The sequence below is a fragment of the Carya illinoinensis genome, chromosome 9 (assembly GCF_018687715.1).
Source record: "Carya illinoinensis cultivar Pawnee chromosome 9, C.illinoinensisPawnee_v1, whole genome shotgun sequence".
Classification (NCBI taxonomy): domain Eukaryota; kingdom Viridiplantae; phylum Streptophyta; class Magnoliopsida; order Fagales; family Juglandaceae; genus Carya; species Carya illinoinensis.
The window spans coordinates 6810862-6830202 of NC_056760.1; the positions used below are offsets into that span (position 1 = coordinate 6810862).

Genomic DNA, 19341 nt, shown 5'->3' on the forward strand with positions numbered 1-19341 from the left:
TAAACGGCGTGGGATTGAATGCATAGGAAATTTTTCATCCCTTTAAGAACGACGACGTACAGAGAAATTGCTTTATTTTGTTTTAACTTACTGGGGACGCCCTTAATACCCCGGCGGCCCGTCCCCATCTTCTCGCTGCATAACCCCTAATCCTAAACCCCTTCCAACCCAGACCTCAAAACCCTAGAAAACAACCAATGCCAGTCCTTCAATCACTCTCTCATCTCAATCCTTTGGTTCCCGTTCGCCCTCGTACTCACTTTCCAAAGCCCCTGAATTTTGTTACCAAACTACCCCTCAAAACCCCCGGAAATGCCCTCCCTGTACTGTCTTGCTCTTCTCCCAAGTCCCTCCCAGCCACTGAGCAAGAAGTCCTCCAAGCCGTCGTGGAGTCCGACGAGAAGACACTCCCGTGCGTGAGAACCTACGAGAACAACTTGGCTCGGCTGACTCTCGTCGGATCCGTCGACCCCGAGCAGGCCTTGACGGCAGCTGCGGCAGACGGCGGTGAAGCTGCCGCCGAGCACATCGATTCCGGGGTGCCTGCTATGGTCGTCGAGACCGTATTTCCTGGCCCTTCGGACAAGCGCAGCACCGTTTCTACCCGGCTGGTCCGTTCAATTTCCATGCCTTTTGAGCTTCTCTATATTTCAATCGGATTATCTTCAGATAGTGAATCTTATTATTTCCTGTCGTATCATAGTGATATTACCGAGTACTCTTTGAGCTTGCCCAAAATTTGATGCTCTTAAAAATTTTGAATAATATAGGATCATAAAGAAGTATAGTTCTTAATGCGTATAATTGAGCTGTGCTTGTGCAGGTTATCCATTTAAGTCATAATATCTATTAAAACTTTTACTAGACAGGCTTGCAGTGCATACAACCAGAGAATAAAGACAATTACCTTGTTTCCTTCCAACCAAGGCAGGGTTTGTAGGGTTGGGGGCTTTATATACGTCCTAATTTTTAGATGACATACAATTTGCTGTTTTTTTATTATTAAAAATGACCCGACTACCAACAACATGATTAGAGCTGTAATAAAGTTAAAAGCGGCACTAGAATAGTTAGTTCATGACTGTATCTCTCATTAGGAAATTGTGGGTTGTATGAGAAACTGCCAGTATGTCCTACCGTAATGGGAATTTTTTTTTTGGTTTGAGTATGTCTTCTTGTCGATTGGTTATTGCTTAAGTTCTAAGTTCTGCTGCATACTTGGCGACCTTAAAAAACTCCAGCTTTCAATTTTTAAAGGCAAGGAAAGGCACAATGCTTACTTATGCATTCTAGGTTCCTTTATGGTCTTAAGTAGGCATTAATGCAATAATTCCTTGCTAAGGGCCTGTGCACCCCCGGGATTAGTCGAGACGTTGTTCCTGGACACCTGGTGCCAATAAAAAAAGTATGCATTAATTCAATGAGATATTATTGTGATACCCCATTATGATAAGTGATAAGATTTTGTGGTGTATGAGATCCTACATTGCTTGGGAAAGAGAAGTTTTGGCTCATATATTGTAACACCCCGTTCCCGTAGGATAGAGACGTTACTAACAAACATGATAAATGCCCGGTAAAGAGACTCATTACTCTGAAAGACCTCATTTATTGAAAGAAACTTAATTGAAAGGATATAAATAGTCTTGAAACTTAAAACTGAATAAAGCAAAACATGAGCTAGTCTTAAACAAGACTAGTTATTGAAATGACATAAAAGAAACTTAATCCTTGTGTAAAAGACACTTATTCATCTCTAAGTCCTTATACTAAATCTACTCCTGGCCATCCAGCTCTGCATCATCATAATCACCATCTGTGGCAATCAACATAGAAGAAAACAAAAAGACAAACAACAAAAATGAGTCGAATACTCAGTAAATAATACATCATACCGTAAAATACTATCTAGCTTAGCATAAAATTGATTTTTAAAGCCTTATCATAACTTTCATATAACATTCATGGATTACATGAACGGAAACATTCATAATCATGGCAACATGAAGCGTGAATGCATGAGTAACTTGTTTATCTTGAATTGTACTTATTTCATGGTGAACCACGCTTGAGTCCATGGCACCACATAACTTGTCATGTAGTGAAACACGCTTGAGTCCGTGTTTCACTTAACTTGCATAACATGAAGTGAAACACGCTTGAGTCCGTGTTTCACTTACCTTGCTTGATGTGGAGTGAAACACGCTTGAGTCCGTGTTTCACTTATCTTGTTTGACATGGAGTGAAACACGCTTGGGTCCGTGTTTCACTTATCTTGCTTGACATGAAGTGAAACATGCTTGGGTCCATGTTCACTTAACTTGCATGACATGGAGTGAAACACGCTTGAGTCCGTGTTTCACTTAACTTGTGGTAACCACGCTTGAGTCCGTGGTACCGTCTTAGCATGACTATGGTAAACACGCTTGGGTCCGTGCTACCCTAAAATGTTTATCTTTCTTAATGCATGATAATTTTCTTGGACTTCATAGACTTTTCTAGCATGGCATATTCTTGTACATGGCATGGCATAACATGATATATTCTTGTACATGGTATAGCATAGCATGACATGGCCTAACATGATTTAATCATTTTATGACATTTCATGGCATGCATGATCTCAAAACTACATGAATATGGCATACATGATCTGGCTATTTATTACATGGCATGCTTGACTTAGGTTATTGCATGAACAATACATGGCATACATGGTCTAAGCACTACATGAATGAAGCATGCATGATCTGGCTATTTTAATTCATAGAATACCTATCTTAAATTATTATATGATCATATCATGGCTTCCATGTGATTTTAGTAACATTCAATCCATCAATCAACAATCCATAAAAGCATAACACATATATAGGCTTACTTTCATGTAAATCATCATAATTCATAGAAGTTCATGAAAGCGATCTAACTTTGACTTGGCTCTTAGCTCAACGTAGATAACCATCAAAACCATATCATATTACCATACCCAATTATAATATTTACATTACACATACATTTATATGATCATATTATTTACCTCTTAGCGCTGCTTCCGAAAACTCACGTCGTAGCTCGTGACCTATACAAGGCACTAGACGTTACTAATCTTTCTAGAAAACGTGTCGTAGCAATCTAATTATTTAAAATCTTACCATAGAGATAATATAATGAATATTCAAATATAAAAAGATTACCTAAAATAATATTATTCCAAAGCTCATATGATAATCTTAATAATTTTATAAAACTTAGTTAAAGGTCAATTGAAATATTAGCTAAGATAACAAACTGAAATAATATAAAAGAATTCTTTAAAGTATGCTTAAAAGCCCTTCAATATATTGTATAAAAGAATGAGTCTAAGACTAATATATTTATTTAAGTGAAACTTTGTTCTGATTTAAGTTTCAGCCCAGCCCCAATTACAGAAAACATTTAAGGTTACTAGAACAGTTTCTGTAAATACAACCAGCCCAATAAAATAATCAAGCCCACAAGAAATCAACTCACTTATCAATTAAAACAAGTTTCTGAAATATACTAGAATCAAGCCCAATTTAAAACAAAAGTCCATATTAATGAAACATGTCTAATAAACCTCAAGCCCAGCCCACAAGGAAAAATAGCCCACGTATATGATTAGGTTTAAAATATAAAGTCTGCCTAGTTACTAGAGGGTAAAGAGGTAACTTCACCAAAAGTTCCTTTATGAGGCAGTTTAAAGAAAGGTTAGGTGCAGTGGGTTGAAGGGCATTTGTGTAATAACCAAAACTTGCATGTGCTTTTTAGTAAAGTAAAAGAAATAAGAGGATATGAACAAAGCAAAAAAATCATTTGCTGGAGAAAGCAGGCCAGCGATGGGATCTAAGGCTTGCTAAGGAAAGGTAATGTGTGACAAGAGAGAGAGAAAAAGGTGGCAGACTGCAGTGGCTTACCAGATAGTGAGGTGTTCAACGAAGTGGTTGACTGGCAGTGTCTGTGCAGATCTCAAGGTGCTCTGATGAGGTGGCTGGGTAAAAGAAAAGAAGGGGCTGCACGAGTGCTATCCTTTTCTTTTCCCTCTTTGTCAACTAAAATTTCTGAAATATTATTCTGAGGGTCTGGTGAGATTTTATAAAGGTGAGGGAAAGGGTTACGTGAGTTTTCAGGAGATTAGCTAGAGTTTTCAGGAGATTAGCTAGAGTTTTCAGGGGATTAGCTAGATCTGATTTGGTTTTGATCTTAGAATCTTTTCAAAAATTTTTAAACCTATCCGATAATAACAGAGAATACAAGATAAAAGGAAACCACCCTAAAAAACTAATTAATCTGGTTCATTATCTTATTTAACAAATAGATAATTATAAGCATCTGAAAATAAATAAATAAGTAATTAATAAGAGCAATAAATATAATCAGAACATAACTAAATAATTCTAACTGCATTAACCTAAATTCTAGGTTCGTATGTTACATTATAATGTTTTAATGAGACTCCAATTGTATTGTTGAGTAGTCAGTCCTTTTGGAGTGTAGGCCACGTGGCTTGGGCCTTCCATTGGGGTGTTGCAAATGGTATCAGAGCCTATCCCAACTAGAATTGTGGGACTGAGTCGTGCCATCTATGATGGACGGGCCTGACGAGGATGTCAGAATTGTAGTGGGGGAGATTGTGATACCCCATATTGAATAATAAGTGATAAGGGTATATGGTATATGGGATCCCACGTTGCTTGTGAATGGAAAGTTCTTGCTCTCTATATTGGTTCCAATGGAGCTTTAATTGTATCATTGACTGGTTCTTTTTGAATACAGGCCATGTGTCTTGGGATTTCCCTTGGGGTGTTACATTATTGTTTGAAATCCTTTATTGAAAAATTCTCTAAACCTATTTTTCCATTTTATTCATCAGTTTTTGCCAGCTAGGAGAGTTAAAGAAAAAGCCAAAAAGCTTAGAAGGTCTATCTCCAAAGATATGCTCGAAAGCACTACATCAAGAAACATACTGGCCATGACATTTAGGCAAGTAGTTTTGCAGCAGATTTACAACTTTGAACTGGTGGTTTTTAGTCCTGGCTCAGAAAGAAATATGAAGGATCTTGAAAACCCAAGAGAGGTTTGTAATCCTTCCTTATTACTTGTATGTTTTGGCATCTGCATTGCAAATTCATAGATTGTAATACCATATAAATATGTCTGTCCTGCAGGTGCCATATGATACTGATAGGTTCAGTTCTCTTATGCCTTTCGTATCAGCAGGTCCTTGAATCTTTTAGCCTCACCTCATCAGACGAAAGAGTTATCTCTGTACTTGCAGAAGCTTTTTGCATTTTTGCTCTTCAAAGCAATGAAAGGCATTTCATAGATAACATATTGGGCAATACTTCAAGTAATTTCTTCCGTTGGTTTCGAAAGCCCAGAAGGGTTGCATCAAAAGATTCTTCAGTCATCATATACAAATTATTTGAGGATGAGATAATTGAAAATGCCAAGATTCTGCTGGAAAAGTTTAATTCAACAAAGAATAACCTTAAGCCCAAGGAAACAGAATCAAAGCACTATTGGTGGATGCCATCAGGACACGTGGAATTGGAAAAGATTGGTGGTCCTGAGTTCAGTGCTTGGACAAGTGAGTATATTCCTGCTTATAAGCTACAAATTGACGCTGATAGACTCAACACTATTGATTTCAAGGGCTGGAAAAATTATGAACAGAGTCGGTGGGAGGTGCTTCTTACCCACTCCCAAATGGTATGCCATTCATTTACTAACTATTTGGGTTTTATGATTTGCATGGTGCTTCATTCCTATTGTGCAGATCTAGGAATTTTATATATGTTGAATTGTCCATGTACCATTTGAGGTCTCCAGCCTTTTTTTTTCACTATTACTTATTCAAAACTTATTTTCAATGTACATAATTTAAAGCCTTCCACATCACATTCGCACCCTAAAAAAAAGGTACAGTCCCAGGTGGGTTGGGGCAGAGGGATGAAGCCAAATTTGTAATAAACATTTACAAGGGTTAGTTTTATTTAAATTGTTTTATCCACTGACTTAAATTGTTTTATCAGCAGTCAGTGGAACCATATTTGATTGAGTTTTTTTATAGCATTGATTATTTTTCAGTTTTGATCCTAGCTTATAAACTTTGCAGGTTGGATTGGCAGAAACTTTAGATATGTACTACGAAGATGTTTACTCACTGCCCAATAAACAGCTATCATGTGGCATGGTTGCAAGTTTTGCAAACTTGTCCAACAAAAAGGTATTTGATCAATTTTCTTTTCCACATTGGCTCTTGGTTGATATAACACTTGGAGCCTTGGCTTTGCATGGCTTGCTGGCCACTATGAGCAAGGGTTTTCTTGTCCTTCTGTAATTAGAAAATTATCTTAATGAAGTCCAGAACTAAGGTAGTTGGGGTTCTGAAAATTTTAAAATTTAAGAATCAATCAGAAGGAGTGACATGTTTGAAAATTGACATGAAATGAATACTCAATGATTTTTCTTAAGTTCAATTGGTCTTGGTGGTATGCTCCCTTCAGATCAAAGGTTCAAATCCCACTAGGTGCAAACAATCTCTAGGGGCCATCAGACTGGGGGATTTTCCGCTTTAATTACCCAAGGTACACTTGCGGGAAACTCCTTGCCGAGGCATATGCACATCCGGGATTAGTCAAGACATTGTTCCTGAACACCCGGCGCCAATAAAAATAAAGTTGCTTAAAGTTCTAGAAGATTCACATCTGAACTTTTTCATGAATCGTTTTTTTAACAATTGCTTTATGGAAAAAACAATTGTTTTTGATATGTTGGGTTTGGAACATCCAAGGAGTGGTTACCTATCTAGGACATCCTGATAGATATGGAATCTTTACTTGAGCTTATACTACAGTTAATTGCAATCTCATAGTAGTTCTGTCTTTTTTACTAATACTTTTTGTCTGTAAACGAATGACTCCTTGTCAGTATCATTCATTGGGGACTTGGTACTGACTCATTTCAACAAAACCTTTATCCTAATTCCCAGCTAGTTGGGCCTGCGGGTAATTCGTGTATCTTGTTACAGAAAAGCTGTGCTTGATCTCTGCCATTTGATTCAGTCCGGAATGAGTATTTGTTTAATTCAGTCAAGTTTTGTTCATTGGCATGGAATAATTGGTTCCTTGACTTGCAGAGGAGCTCTTCTATTTTCAAAATGCTGTCTGTTAGTCTTGCAACTGGAGTTTTTCTGGTTATAATCAGTGCTCTCGGTCAACTTGGTTTGCCTTATCTAAGCAAAGGAGGAACTTACCGTGTAGAAGATGGATCTCTTCCATCATCTGAAGTTGACTATGCACTAAACATGTCTCTGGATGCTACAGAGGTATTTATGCATTTCAAACGTTGTATCTTTTAATCAATATAGTTTACACTGAGGAAATTTTGTCTGTTAACTAGTTTAGTTATTTTACATTAAAAAAAAAGTTATTTTGGCTTGAACTTGTAACAGCACATGGGAGTTTAGAAGAAATTAGCATGCGAGGCTGTAGAATAATGAGAAGCAGGGAGCTTGGTTAATAGCTACTCGAAAGTGCACTGAATATATAGCAATTCTTATGCTTATGTAACAACCCAAGGAAAGCGTAGGCCACGTATGGACCTATACTCTAAAATGACTTGTCATGATTATAATTGGAGCCATTAGAATCATTATAAAGGGCAAGCATTTGTCCCTCCCAAGCAATGTAGGTTCTCAATTATCACCTTCCTACTCTCAATCCTAGGTATTACAATTTCTCCCCCTTAAATTCTTGAAGTCCTCGTCAAGCCAATCCATCATAGGTGGCGCTCAAGTCCCACACTTCCGGCAGACTGACTCTAATTACCATTTGTAATAACCCAAGGAAAGCCCAAGCCACATCTGCTGATTATTAATATTCCATCATTTGTAATGAACTTTATTGTTGGTATGGGTTGACAATACTTGATGGATCCATAGAAATGACATAAAATCGCTATTCAGTAGAGGACTTGGTAGTGCCCTTTGGGAAAAAAAAAAAAAAAAAAAAGACTTGGTAGTGCACGTTTGTTAAATCATGTTTGTACATACTGCACCCCTATTACTAATGACTTTGGGAATTATATCTACAGATGTAACCGGTGCTTTAGTGCTGTTATTAAAGAGTCACATTTTTCTTTCATGTTATACCCTGAATTATAATTTTGATTCTCCTCAAAAAGTTTAATTGTAAACTTCATTTGGATAGTTGGAAGCATTTTGCATCTCAATTGTCAAAAAGATGAAGGATGCTTATGGTTGGCCCGGGGAAATATTGACAGAAACAAGCATTGGTGCCTGGACTGGGGAATTACCACCCTACCTGAGGATGGTCAGTGAAGCTGATTCCATTGGTGAAGGCATTCCGACTGCTGCTTCAGAGAAAATTGATGCCGAAATGAAAATTTCTGCACAGTATATTGCTAGTTATCAGGTAAACACAAACTGTTCGTATTATCTTTGCTTTATTTCTTGCACTCTGTGTCACAGAAGTAATAATACAATGCAGGAGCAGCATAAGCCTACACAATTTTATGATCCCAGTATCATCACGCATAACATCTTTTGGGACGGTATTGTAACTAACTAAATGGGTAATAATAGCTGTTTTTAGTCTGTATAAATCATTTGCAAATGCTGCGAACAGAGGAGAAAATAAGGACGTTGAGGGAAATGTGCAAATCCCATGGTTTCCTCTAGACTGGTTTATTGGTCTAGCTGGCTGTGATATTAATCTGATTTAATGGACTGCTTTCCTTATTGCACCAAGCAAAGCACAAGCATTGCCTGGGACCTGCTGAAAATCTTGTCACGTAATGATATCATGATTGGTATGGCAGACATAGTTCTTTGAACTTTGATGTAGCATTTGTGACTTGAATAGGTTTGATCTCATTATTCTGTTCACTGGGGGCCAGAGGGGATGACAATATATGTATTCTTGGGTGGATTTTTTTAATACCATCGAATAATTTTCAAAACTCGGGGGCTTGGCTTCAACATTGCTCCACACTAGATATGCCTCAACAATGCTCGAGTATTTGTATCCTCTTTATTATCTTGTTTTGTGTTGGTGGTATATCACTGTTAATTTGTTCTTTTTCACTTTTGTTGAAATGTAGGTGGTTTTGTCAATTGATGGGAAGATTATTGGGTTTCAACCTTTGAGCAGGGTAGCTATTAATCACTGGGCTGCTAATCCCCTAGCAAAGGAGTTGTATGGGGGAAAAAAACTTTCTCCTGGTAGGTTCAAATTGCATTTTATTTTTTTACAAAAAGAAAAAAATCTGTTAAGTCATTGTGTCTGAAGCTGCAGCTGAGTTAATGTAGATGGTCTTTTTTGGGCTTGTGCCGTGTAGGTTTTGTGGAACCTGGTCTTAAGGTTCATCATCCCAATGAATTAGTTGTATTAGAGTTGCTGGTGTCAGTTAACCCGGATGCCTGCTTTGCTTTGGCCAGGCCGTGGAGATGATGCATGGCCTAGTAGTTGTATATGAAGACTACTGCCTCCAGCTTGTTGTTGCCGCCTTATATTGGTTCAACACCAATATACTTGGAAATTTACATGTTAGATTAATGGCCACAGGAAAACTTCTGTGAATTTTCTAGCACCAAGAGCTGTTTTTGCCCAAGTTCTCTCCGGCATCAGAATCGCTAGCCTTGATTTGAAGGAATCGATGGAAGTCAGGACAGCTGGGGTTGGCATTCCCATTATACAATTTCTTGTTCATTAATGTAGTCATGGCATAGAATGCTACTGTCACATTGTTTACAAGTCTTATTCCGATGCGTTTATCTTGAGTTTGTGACTTGCTAGTTGTTACTGTCCGTTTTTCGCCTTTTGTGGGTTGGGAAGATAATTTTTCTGATGCAATCTTTACCTCAAAACTGAAAATGTCTGGCTGAACACAAATTTATATCGTATGTATATTTGCATGTTTTTGCTTCTTCTTCCCTTAGCTTTCTCGATTTCCGCTCCACTCCACTCGCAGCTCAAGATTCTTATAACGGGTAGGAGAATAATGACTCTGGGCTTGGACTCTTCTCGGCTTTACCCGCTCCATTGGGGCTTTGTGAGAGTAAAGAATGTTACATGTAGTCGTATAATAGTGCCGTACAGTTATTTTTAAAAAAAGTTAGTAAAGTTTATTATTAAAAAATTAATTTTTTATATAAATTTTATATATATATTTTTGTAAAATGATTGAATGATTCTTACACGCTCACGATTTTAATTATTATTTGTTTGTGAGGATACAATCACTCAATTTTCCTTATGATTCTTATGTTTTTTTGGAAAATGATAAAAAAACAGCTATAATACAATTTGTTTACAATTAAGTATAAAAAATTATTTATTATTTTATTTACTTTGAATTCTTTCAAGTACAGAAATTTTAAATTAAAATAAAAAATGTTAATATTTTAATTTGTAATAGTAGTTAAGTTGTAATATAATTGGTGGTGTATGTTGCCCTTTTTTTTTCTTTTTTTTTTTAATTGGTACTTGCTGTCTGGTTTTTACAGCCCGTCTCACGATCATTACGTTGAGTAGAAGAATAATAACAGGATTACGAGACACTTACTATCTTTTTACCTTCACTTTACTACTCTTAGTATATTTGAAATTTTTAATTTTTTATAAGTATTTTTTAACATCTTTAATCATTAAGAAAATTTTCAAAAAAAAAAAAAATTCTATACATCATACTACCATCCCACTTGCATCATACTAAGCAAGATGTGACACATTTACTACTATTGAATGGTCATTTAATGTATGTTTCTTTATCATCAAATGATGATAAATGCATCATATTATATATAATGGGATGCAAGTGAGATAGTAGTGTGATATATACCATTACTCTAAAAAAAATAGTAAGATAAATTATTCATTCAAGTAATGCTATATACCACATTACTATCTTACATGCATCATACTATATATGATGTGACGTATTTAACATCATTTGATGATAAAGAAACATGTAATAAATGATCATTTAATGGTAATAAATATGTCACATCTTACATAATGAGATGTAAATAGGATGATAGTATGATATATAGAATTTTCCAATTCATAATAACACGGATGACTTGCTTGGGAATCTGCAGCAGTGCAGCGAGTGGCAAAGGACAATTAATTAAGTAAATAAGTGTTGTCTTGGAATTAGTAAAAAAATATGGGTAGCTTTGAGAAGTTCGTGTATAATTTTGGAAGAGTATTTCCGGTGAATCGAATTAGACGTAGGCTTCACATAAAGAGGAGGGCAACGCGCGGAAGGTCATCAAAGTAGCAATCCCGAAGACTAGGACCACTAAAAGATCATGCCAAGAAATCAATCTCTTCATTAATGTTTTGCTGTTATAAATTTATGATTTTCAGATCTGGATCTCTAATCGTGGGAGATGCATACATGCTGAACATATCCCTTTCGGTTAGTCCCGTAGGAAAAGGAAACATCCCTTTACTAAGTCCGTATTCTCTCTTTCAGATGCACTCTGGCAGCCGGCCACCCCTATACATCTAAGGTTGGTCTGCTTCTCTATATCTATTTAAATTGCATGTTGCAAGACAGTAAGAAGAAAATAATTTCTTGCAATGCATTTGATGCCTAGCTAATCTTTCAACCGGCCGGAAAAGCAAGCATGTTGCTGTGGAAAATTTCTCCACCCTACTAACTAGAATTGTGAAAACTATGTTCTCACCTCTACGGTCTATTAACGAGGCTTGTGGAAATTAATGCCCCTCACGCTTTGCCTCCTTTGCATATGAAATGGTTCAACTCTTGTCAATATAATAGGCATTCACGTGAAGATCATCAGGAGAATTGCACAAGAGAGAGAGAGTTTGAGGTCTTTAGTTTATATTAGTGAGGAAGAGAGAATCAGTACAACTATATAAATTACCCTTTTTGTATCTCATGATGTGTTAAGAGATTAGAGAAAACTTTAGATTCTCTCTTTTTGTAGAAAATTCCTATCTTGTATAGTTGTATGTGAATGAGATTTGGATATATTGGAGCTTTGTGTTTGAGTGATATATATATTACCAGTATTCCTTTGTATTTCATCTTTTGATTATTAAATTTCTCTATGATCGTCTTATTAATTAGTTTATGTAGATTTTTTTAAAGTCGAATCGCTTGAAATCTCCTTTGTAACAATTCCTTCTTTGTGATTTAAAATTGCTGGTATTTAAGAGCTCTCCCTCTTCGTAGTAGGCTCCGTGACTCGTTTAACTTATACACTAATTAATTAGCTAATTTTGCAGCAAATATGAGCGATAAAAACCTTCACATGGTCATGTACCCGTGGTTTGCCATGGGCCACCTAACCGCATTCCTCCACAGCTCCAACAAACTTGCTGAGAGAGGCCACAGAATCTCTTTCTTCCTCCCAACCAAAACTCAACCAAAGCTTGAGCCTTTCAATCTGCATAAAGACCTCATTTCCTTCATCCCAATTATTGTTCCACAGGTGGATGGCCTTCCGCCCGGTACCGAAACAACCGCAGATGTTCCTTTCTCGTTGCATTCCCTCCTCATGACTGCCATGGATCTTACTGAACCCACAATTGAAGCCTCTCTTCGTGACCTCCAACCCCATTTCATATTTTATGATTTCACTCACTGGGTACCAGCGTTGGCACACCGACTGGGCATCAAGGCTATACATCATTGCATTGTTAGTCCAGCATCCGTGGGTTATATGTTGAGTCCAGAAAGAAAACTTGATGAAAAACCTTTAACAGAGGCTAATCTTAAGGCACCTCCGCCAAGTTTCCCACCTTCTTCGATCAAGTTGCGTGCCCATGAGGCCCGAGAACTAACGTTCGCAACTTTTAAAGAATATGGCCATCGTATATCATTCGGGGAACGCCTTATGTTCTCTTGCAGAGATTGTGACGCGCTTAGTTTTAGAAGTTGTAGGGAGATGGAAGGGCCGTACTTTGAATACATTGAAGGACAGTTTAGAAAACCTGTGATTCTTGCAGGGCCAATAGTGCCTGAACCACCAACCTCATCATTACAAGAGAAATGGGCAAAGTGGCTGGATGGTTTCCATGCCAAAAGCGTGATATTCTGTGCATTTGGAAGCGAATGCACTTTAAAGAAGGATCAGTTTCAAGAATTGGTTTTGGGTCTAGAGCAATCAGGTATGCCATTTCTCACTGCCTTGAAACCACCAATGGGGGTTGAAACGATTGACTCTGCATTGCCGAAAGGGTTTGAAAAGAGGGTAAAGGGAAGAGGGGTTGTTCATGGGGGTTGGATTCAGCAACAGTTAATTCTGAGGCACCCTTCTGTGGGGTGCTTCGTGACGCATTGCGGGTCAGGTTCTTTATCCGAAGCCATGGTGAGTGAGTGCCAATTAGTGTTGCTGCCACACGCTGGGGATCAAATCATCAATGCGAGGCTGATGAGCGGAGATTTAAAAGTTGGAGTTGAGGTTGATAAGGGTGAAGAAGACGGGTTGTTTACAAGGGAGGGTGTGTGCCAGGCAGTGAGGGCTGTAATGGATGATGATAGTAAGGTGGGGAAGGAGGTGAGAGCCAACCATGCAAAATGGAGAGAGTTCTTGTCGAGCGAAGGGCTTGAGAAGTCCTACACTGACGATTTTGTTCAAAGGCTGTATTATCTGCTCAAATGACTTTATTGCGACCCAAGATATAGTAATATTAATCATTGTATCTTGATAGTGAATAATGATTAAGTAATTTAATTCACGGTTTGATCTTATCATGTGCTCAGTGTAAAGGTTTGCAAAATCACCACACCTTATCGTGGTGAGTATTCTCATTTATATATTGGCAATTAAAATGTACACAATGTGACGTTCCCAAATTTTGTTTGGGATCGGACGGATATTTTAAGTGTCGAGACATGCAATACAAGGTTACATGCCCCCATTTATGACATATAAGATGCAATGTTCCTAACATGCATCTAACATTATGCAATATTCGCAGCGGATAAATTTTTTTTTCTTTAACAATACTATGCACCAAATTAAAAATATCCTAAATACTTAAAACATACTTCATACATAAAGACCCATTGAACAACTAAGATCACAACACTAATCTAAATGGTTATGATCCAAAAAGTACTAGAGATGCAATTCCATCGTACAAGTAGTAATTTACGTTAACTACTATATTAATATTGACGTCGCACCGTCGCTTAGTCAACTGTGTCTAGTTGGTCAGCTCCTGATTCTCCTTCAGGTTCTGTAAGAAGATCTACCATTCGGAGGAAATGGTAATTGGGACTACCAAAGTGAATTTGATTACAAATCTCAGTAAGTTAACAAGAAACTTCCACACAGGCTAATGATGCATGGATGACAGTAAAAATATGAATGCATAATCAAATTCATAAGTAATTAAAGTATAACTTGACGTACAACATAGCATAACTGACATAATTTAAATTGAAACGTGAACTGAATTTTACTTGACATAAACTTGATCATGAATATAATATGTACGTAAACATAACATGACATAACATAAACTTGATCTGACACTTGACTTAACATGAACGTGATCTGAAACTTATTTTTTAACTGCTTAAATACATACTCCACAGTTGTTGTGGCCCCATGTATTCTACGCGTCACAATGCAGTTAAATACATACTCCACAGTTGTTGTGGCCCCATGTATTCTACGTGTCACAATGCAGTTAAATACATACTCCACAGTTGTTGTGACCCCATGTATTCTACGTGTCACAATTGCAGTGTCTCACATAGTGTATGCGTCATAATTGTTGTAACCCCATACTTCGTGTGTCACAGTTGTTGTAGACCCCACGAAATTGAACGTAATTCAAGATGAAACATGACTGGAATACGAAAGGATAGAAGCCCTGACATAACATAACGTGACTTGAACATAACTTGAAAGACATGACCAACTTGAGATAGGGTATCGTAACATGACTTAAACATGTAACGCACAATATTTCATAACATGATATCATATGTAACGGAAACATACTTAACATGACATACTTGCAACAGTGAACATGACATGACATATATGATAACATACATACATACACTGTAGTTCCTTTACTTAGCACATAAATACAGTAGACTGCTAGTAAGTTAAAAGCTAACTTACCTCGATCTCTGCGTTTCTTATAAAACTTCAAGTGCGATCACGAGGAACTGTAATTAGTGATTCTAAAAGTTAAAACTAAATCAATAATAATTTTAAATATGAAAAATATTAACTCAAAGAGTAAAATTTCATTTTACCCTCTACATGTAGAAAAATGACCGTTTTACCCCTAACTTAAGAATTTTGCTTGCTAACTCCAAAAGTCACCAAAATTTACATGCCTCATATAAATTTTATCCTAAACTCAAATATCAATTTAGAAAAATTTAAAACTAATCACAACTATTAAAACTCTATAGGACCGAAATTCCCATATGTTATTTCCATTGATTTTTGTTTCTAACTTGTTTTGATTAACCTTGTGATCTATGACTTATAAATATGTGATCTTCAAACCAAACCATCACATGATTTAAAAAGATGTCCTAAAACATATATAAGCTTCTAATTCAAGATCACATGGTTAAACATTAACCAAAACATAAATTGAGCCAAGAACATCCACACTTTGGCCTATCCGAACATCTCTTTGCATAATATTTCATATCTTTGAAACTAACTTCAAATATCTTCAAAATGATATTCTAATATGTATCTAAGAGGCTTAAGATCCTCTAATAAAATTATCAAAGTCATTGGAATAGGTTTAAACCACCAAAAATTTAAATTTTCTCAAAACAGAAACTGTTTTTCCTCTTCCAGTTTCTAAGTTTCTAGATCTAAGAAAATCTTTTATCAAAACCTTTAATCATGCAAAAATCCTTAAAAAATAATCATATACACATGTTAATAATACTCCATAAAAATTTCGGACCAATATCTATCCATGAGGTTGGTCAAAAAATTTCAAACTATAACATATTCTCCAGTTTATCTCCTAAAATGACCTTTCTAGAGTTCAAATAATATTTGACTAACCAAATGATCTTCAAATGGAACAAATAAGATATTTATGTAAACTAGACTAAAAAATGAATAACTTGTATGAAAGAAACTTTATGATAAAATACTTACAAAAGCTTCGAAATGGGCATGCAAAAGAACACCTAAAAACTATCCGAGAGAGTGTTTGGTGTTCATCCAATGAAAGATGTAAAGGAAAAAGATTTCGTGGGGAGTGGCTGGAGGTATTTATAGACAAAATATGAAAGAAGATGAGGCTGGGGTGAGAGTTAAGTGTAGGTGTGACGCCCCCAAATTCCGTTTGGGATCGGACGGACATTTGAAGCGTCGAGACATGCAACACAAGGTTACCTGCCCCCGTTCATGACATATAAGATGCAATAATCCTAACATGCATCTAACATTATGCAATATTCGCAGCGGATAATTTTTTTCTTTAGCAATACTATGCACCAAACTGAAAATATCCCAATACTTAAAACATACTTCATACATAAAGATCCATTGAATAACTAAGATCACAGCACTATTCCAAAATAGTTATGATCCAAAAGTACTGGAGATGCAATTCCATCGTACAAGTAGTAATTTAACTACTATATTAACATTAACGACGCACCGTCGTTCAGTCGACTGTGTCTAGTTGGTCAGCTCCGGATCCTCCTTCAGGTCCTGTAACAAGATCTACCGTTCGGGGGGAATAGTAGTTGGGACTACCACAGTGAGATTTGATTACAAATCTCAGCAAGTTAACAAAAAACTTCCATACAGACTAATGATGCATGTATGACAGTAAAAGCATAAATGCATAATCAAATTTATAAGTAATTAAAGCATAACTTAGCGTACAACATAGCATAATTGACATAGCTTAAATTGAATCATGAACTGAATTTGACTTGACATGAACTTGATCTGAAACTTGACTTAGCATGAACTTGCTCTGAAACTTGAATTAACATGAAAAATACATACTCCACAGTTGTTGTGGCCCCATGTATTCTACGTGTAAATACATACTCCACAGTTGTTGTGGCCCCATGTATTCTACACAAACTTGACTTAACATTAAAAATACATACTCCACAGTTGTTGTGGCCCCATGTATTCTATGTGTAAATACATACTCCACAGTTGTTGTGGCCCCATGTATTCTACATAAACTGAATATACTCAAGATGAAACGTGACTGGAATATGAAATGACTGAAGCCCTGACGTAATATAACGTGACTTGAACATAATTTGAAATACATAACCAACTTGAGATAGTAACATTTCGTAACATGGCATAACATATAACAGACAACATATTTAGCATGACATATTTGTAATGTATAGTAATACATGACAGAATATATTGTGTAACAGATAAAAATTGATGACAGAATAAATTCTGTATAATAGACAATTACATGATAACTTGGCATGGCATGACATATATGATAACATACATACATACACTGTAATTCTTTTACTTAGCACACATACACAGTAGACTGCTAGTAAGTTAAAAGCTAACTTACTTCGATCTCCACGTTTCTTATAAAACTTCAAGTGCGATCACGAGGAACTGTAATTAGTGATTCTAAAAGTTAGAACTAAATCACTAATAATTTGAAATATGGAAAATACTAACTTAAAGAGTAAAATTTTCATTTTACTCTCTACATGTGGGAAAATGACCGTTTTACCCATAACTTAAGGATTTTGCATACTAATTCCAAAAGTTTCCAAAATTTACATTCCTCATGTAAATCTTGTCCTAAACTTAAATATCAACTCAGAAAAATTTAAAACAAAACACAACTATGAAGAACACACTATGTCGAAACATCCATAGACCATTTCCCTTTATTTTTGTTGCAATTCCTTCCAACTTCAAAACTCATGCTTAAACCAAAATTTTGCAACAAACATCTTCCAATCCTAAGTTCAAAACCATACTTAAAACATCCATTTAGAAAAAGCTAATAATCAACACCAAACTTTTTTGTAAAAAGATCCAAGCACTTGAATCACAAGTTTTGACCTTAAATCAAAACATCTCCAAGAATTTCAAAAAATCAAATCTTACTTCTAACATATTCATAATATCATCCTAACATCAACCATGCTTTAAATCATCAAACTAAAGTCACCAAAATCACAAAATAACATTTGGAGTTTTTGGTTTTATACTTAGTCCAAAAACATAAACTTTTCCCTCAACTAGTTTTGATAAATCTCTTGATCTATGACTTATAAATATATGATCTTCAAACCAAACCATCACATGGTTTAAAAAGATGTCCTAAAACATATATAAGCTTCTAATTCAAGATCATATGGTTAGAAATTAACCAAAACATAAATTTAGCCAAGAATATCCACACTTTGACTTATTTGAATATCTCTTTGCATAAAATTTCATATCTTTGAAACTAACATCAAATATCTTCAAAATAATAATATAACATGTATATAAGATGTTTAGGATCCTCCAATAAAATTATCAAAGTCATTAGAATAGGTTTAGACCACCAAAGAGTTAAACTTTCTCAAAACAGAAACTGTTTTTCCTCTTCCAGTTTCTAAGTTTCTAAATCTAAGAACATCTTTCATCAAAACCTTTAATCATGCAAAAATCCTCAACCAATAGTCACATATACATGTTAACAATACTCCATAAAAATTTCAGACCAATATCTATCCATTAGCTTGGTCAAAAACTCCAAACTATAAACTATTCTCCAGTTTATCTCCCAGAATGACCTTTCTATAGTTTACATAATATTTGACTGACCAAATAATCTTTAAATGGGGCAAATAAGATATCCATGTAAACTAGACTAAAAAAGGAACAACTTATATGAAGGAGACTTTATGATAAAACACTTACAAAAGTTTCGAAATGGGTGTGCAAAAGATCTCCTAAAATCTGTCCGAGAGAGAGTGTTTGATAATCTTTTATTAGAAGAAGTAATTGAAGATAAGTTCATGGGTGCTGGCTGGACACATTTATGGACGAGATAAGGGAGGTGATAAGGCTGGAGTTGAGAGTTAAGTGTGGTTTTCTCCTACCTAAAATATCTATAAAAGATTATCTCATAATATTCTATCCAATAATATCTACAAAAATCAACTTAAGATATTTTTATCTAATAATATCTATAAAAATCAACTCAAAATATTTTTACCCAATAATATTCACGAAAATTATCTCAAAATATTTCTTTTTATCCAATAATATCTACAGTTTTGAACAGACGTTTTGTCCGAAAATATGAAAAAATG

General features: G+C 35.8%; 2 protein-coding genes across 3 annotated transcripts; both read left to right on the forward strand.

Moving 5' to 3' along the window:
* Window positions 1-42: 42 nt before the first annotated feature.
* On the forward strand, window positions 43-9975 carry LOC122277485. Of its 2 annotated transcripts, none has more exons than XM_043087466.1 (8): window positions 43-611; window positions 4895-5098; window positions 5239-5733; window positions 6140-6250; window positions 7163-7351; window positions 8235-8459; window positions 9148-9268; window positions 9385-9975. In XM_043087466.1, exons 1-8 carry the CDS (start codon window positions 198-200, stop codon window positions 9495-9497), a joined length of 1872 nt encoding a protein of 623 aa, XP_042943400.1. In that variant the 5' UTR covers window positions 43-197; the 3' UTR covers window positions 9498-9975. The 2 variants fall into 2 exon arrangements, with proteins under 2 accessions (XP_042943400.1, XP_042943401.1); XM_043087467.1 differs by having other exon boundaries at window positions 5242-5733.
* A 1339-nt stretch (window positions 9976-11314) lies between these two features.
* LOC122275682 (cyanidin 3-O-galactoside 2''-O-xylosyltransferase FGGT1-like) lies at window positions 11315-13776 on the forward strand. Its single transcript, XM_043084837.1, has 2 exons — window positions 11315-11563; window positions 12306-13776. The coding sequence occupies exon 2, from the start codon at window positions 12311-12313 to the stop codon at window positions 13682-13684; it is 1374 nt and encodes a 457-aa protein (XP_042940771.1). The 5' UTR covers window positions 11315-11563; window positions 12306-12310; the 3' UTR covers window positions 13685-13776.
* The last annotated feature ends 5565 nt before the right edge of the window (window positions 13777-19341 follow it).

Bases quoted from the DNA above. Each gene is read 5' to 3' on its own strand.
- LOC122275682 (XM_043084837.1), top strand. From the start codon at position 12,311: ATGAGCGATAAAAACCTTCACATGGTCATGTACCCGTGGTTTGCCATG.
- LOC122277485 (XM_043087466.1), top strand. From the start codon at position 198: ATGCCAGTCCTTCAATCACTCTCTCATCTCAATCCTTTGGTTCCCGTT. The intron at 6,251-7,162 runs GTATTTGATCAA...CTTGACTTGCAG, and splicing joins CAAACTTGTCCAACAAAAAG to AGGAGCTCTTCTATTTTCAA. The intron at 8,460-9,147 runs GTAAACACAAAC...GTTGAAATGTAG, and splicing joins AGTATATTGCTAGTTATCAG to GTGGTTTTGTCAATTGATGG.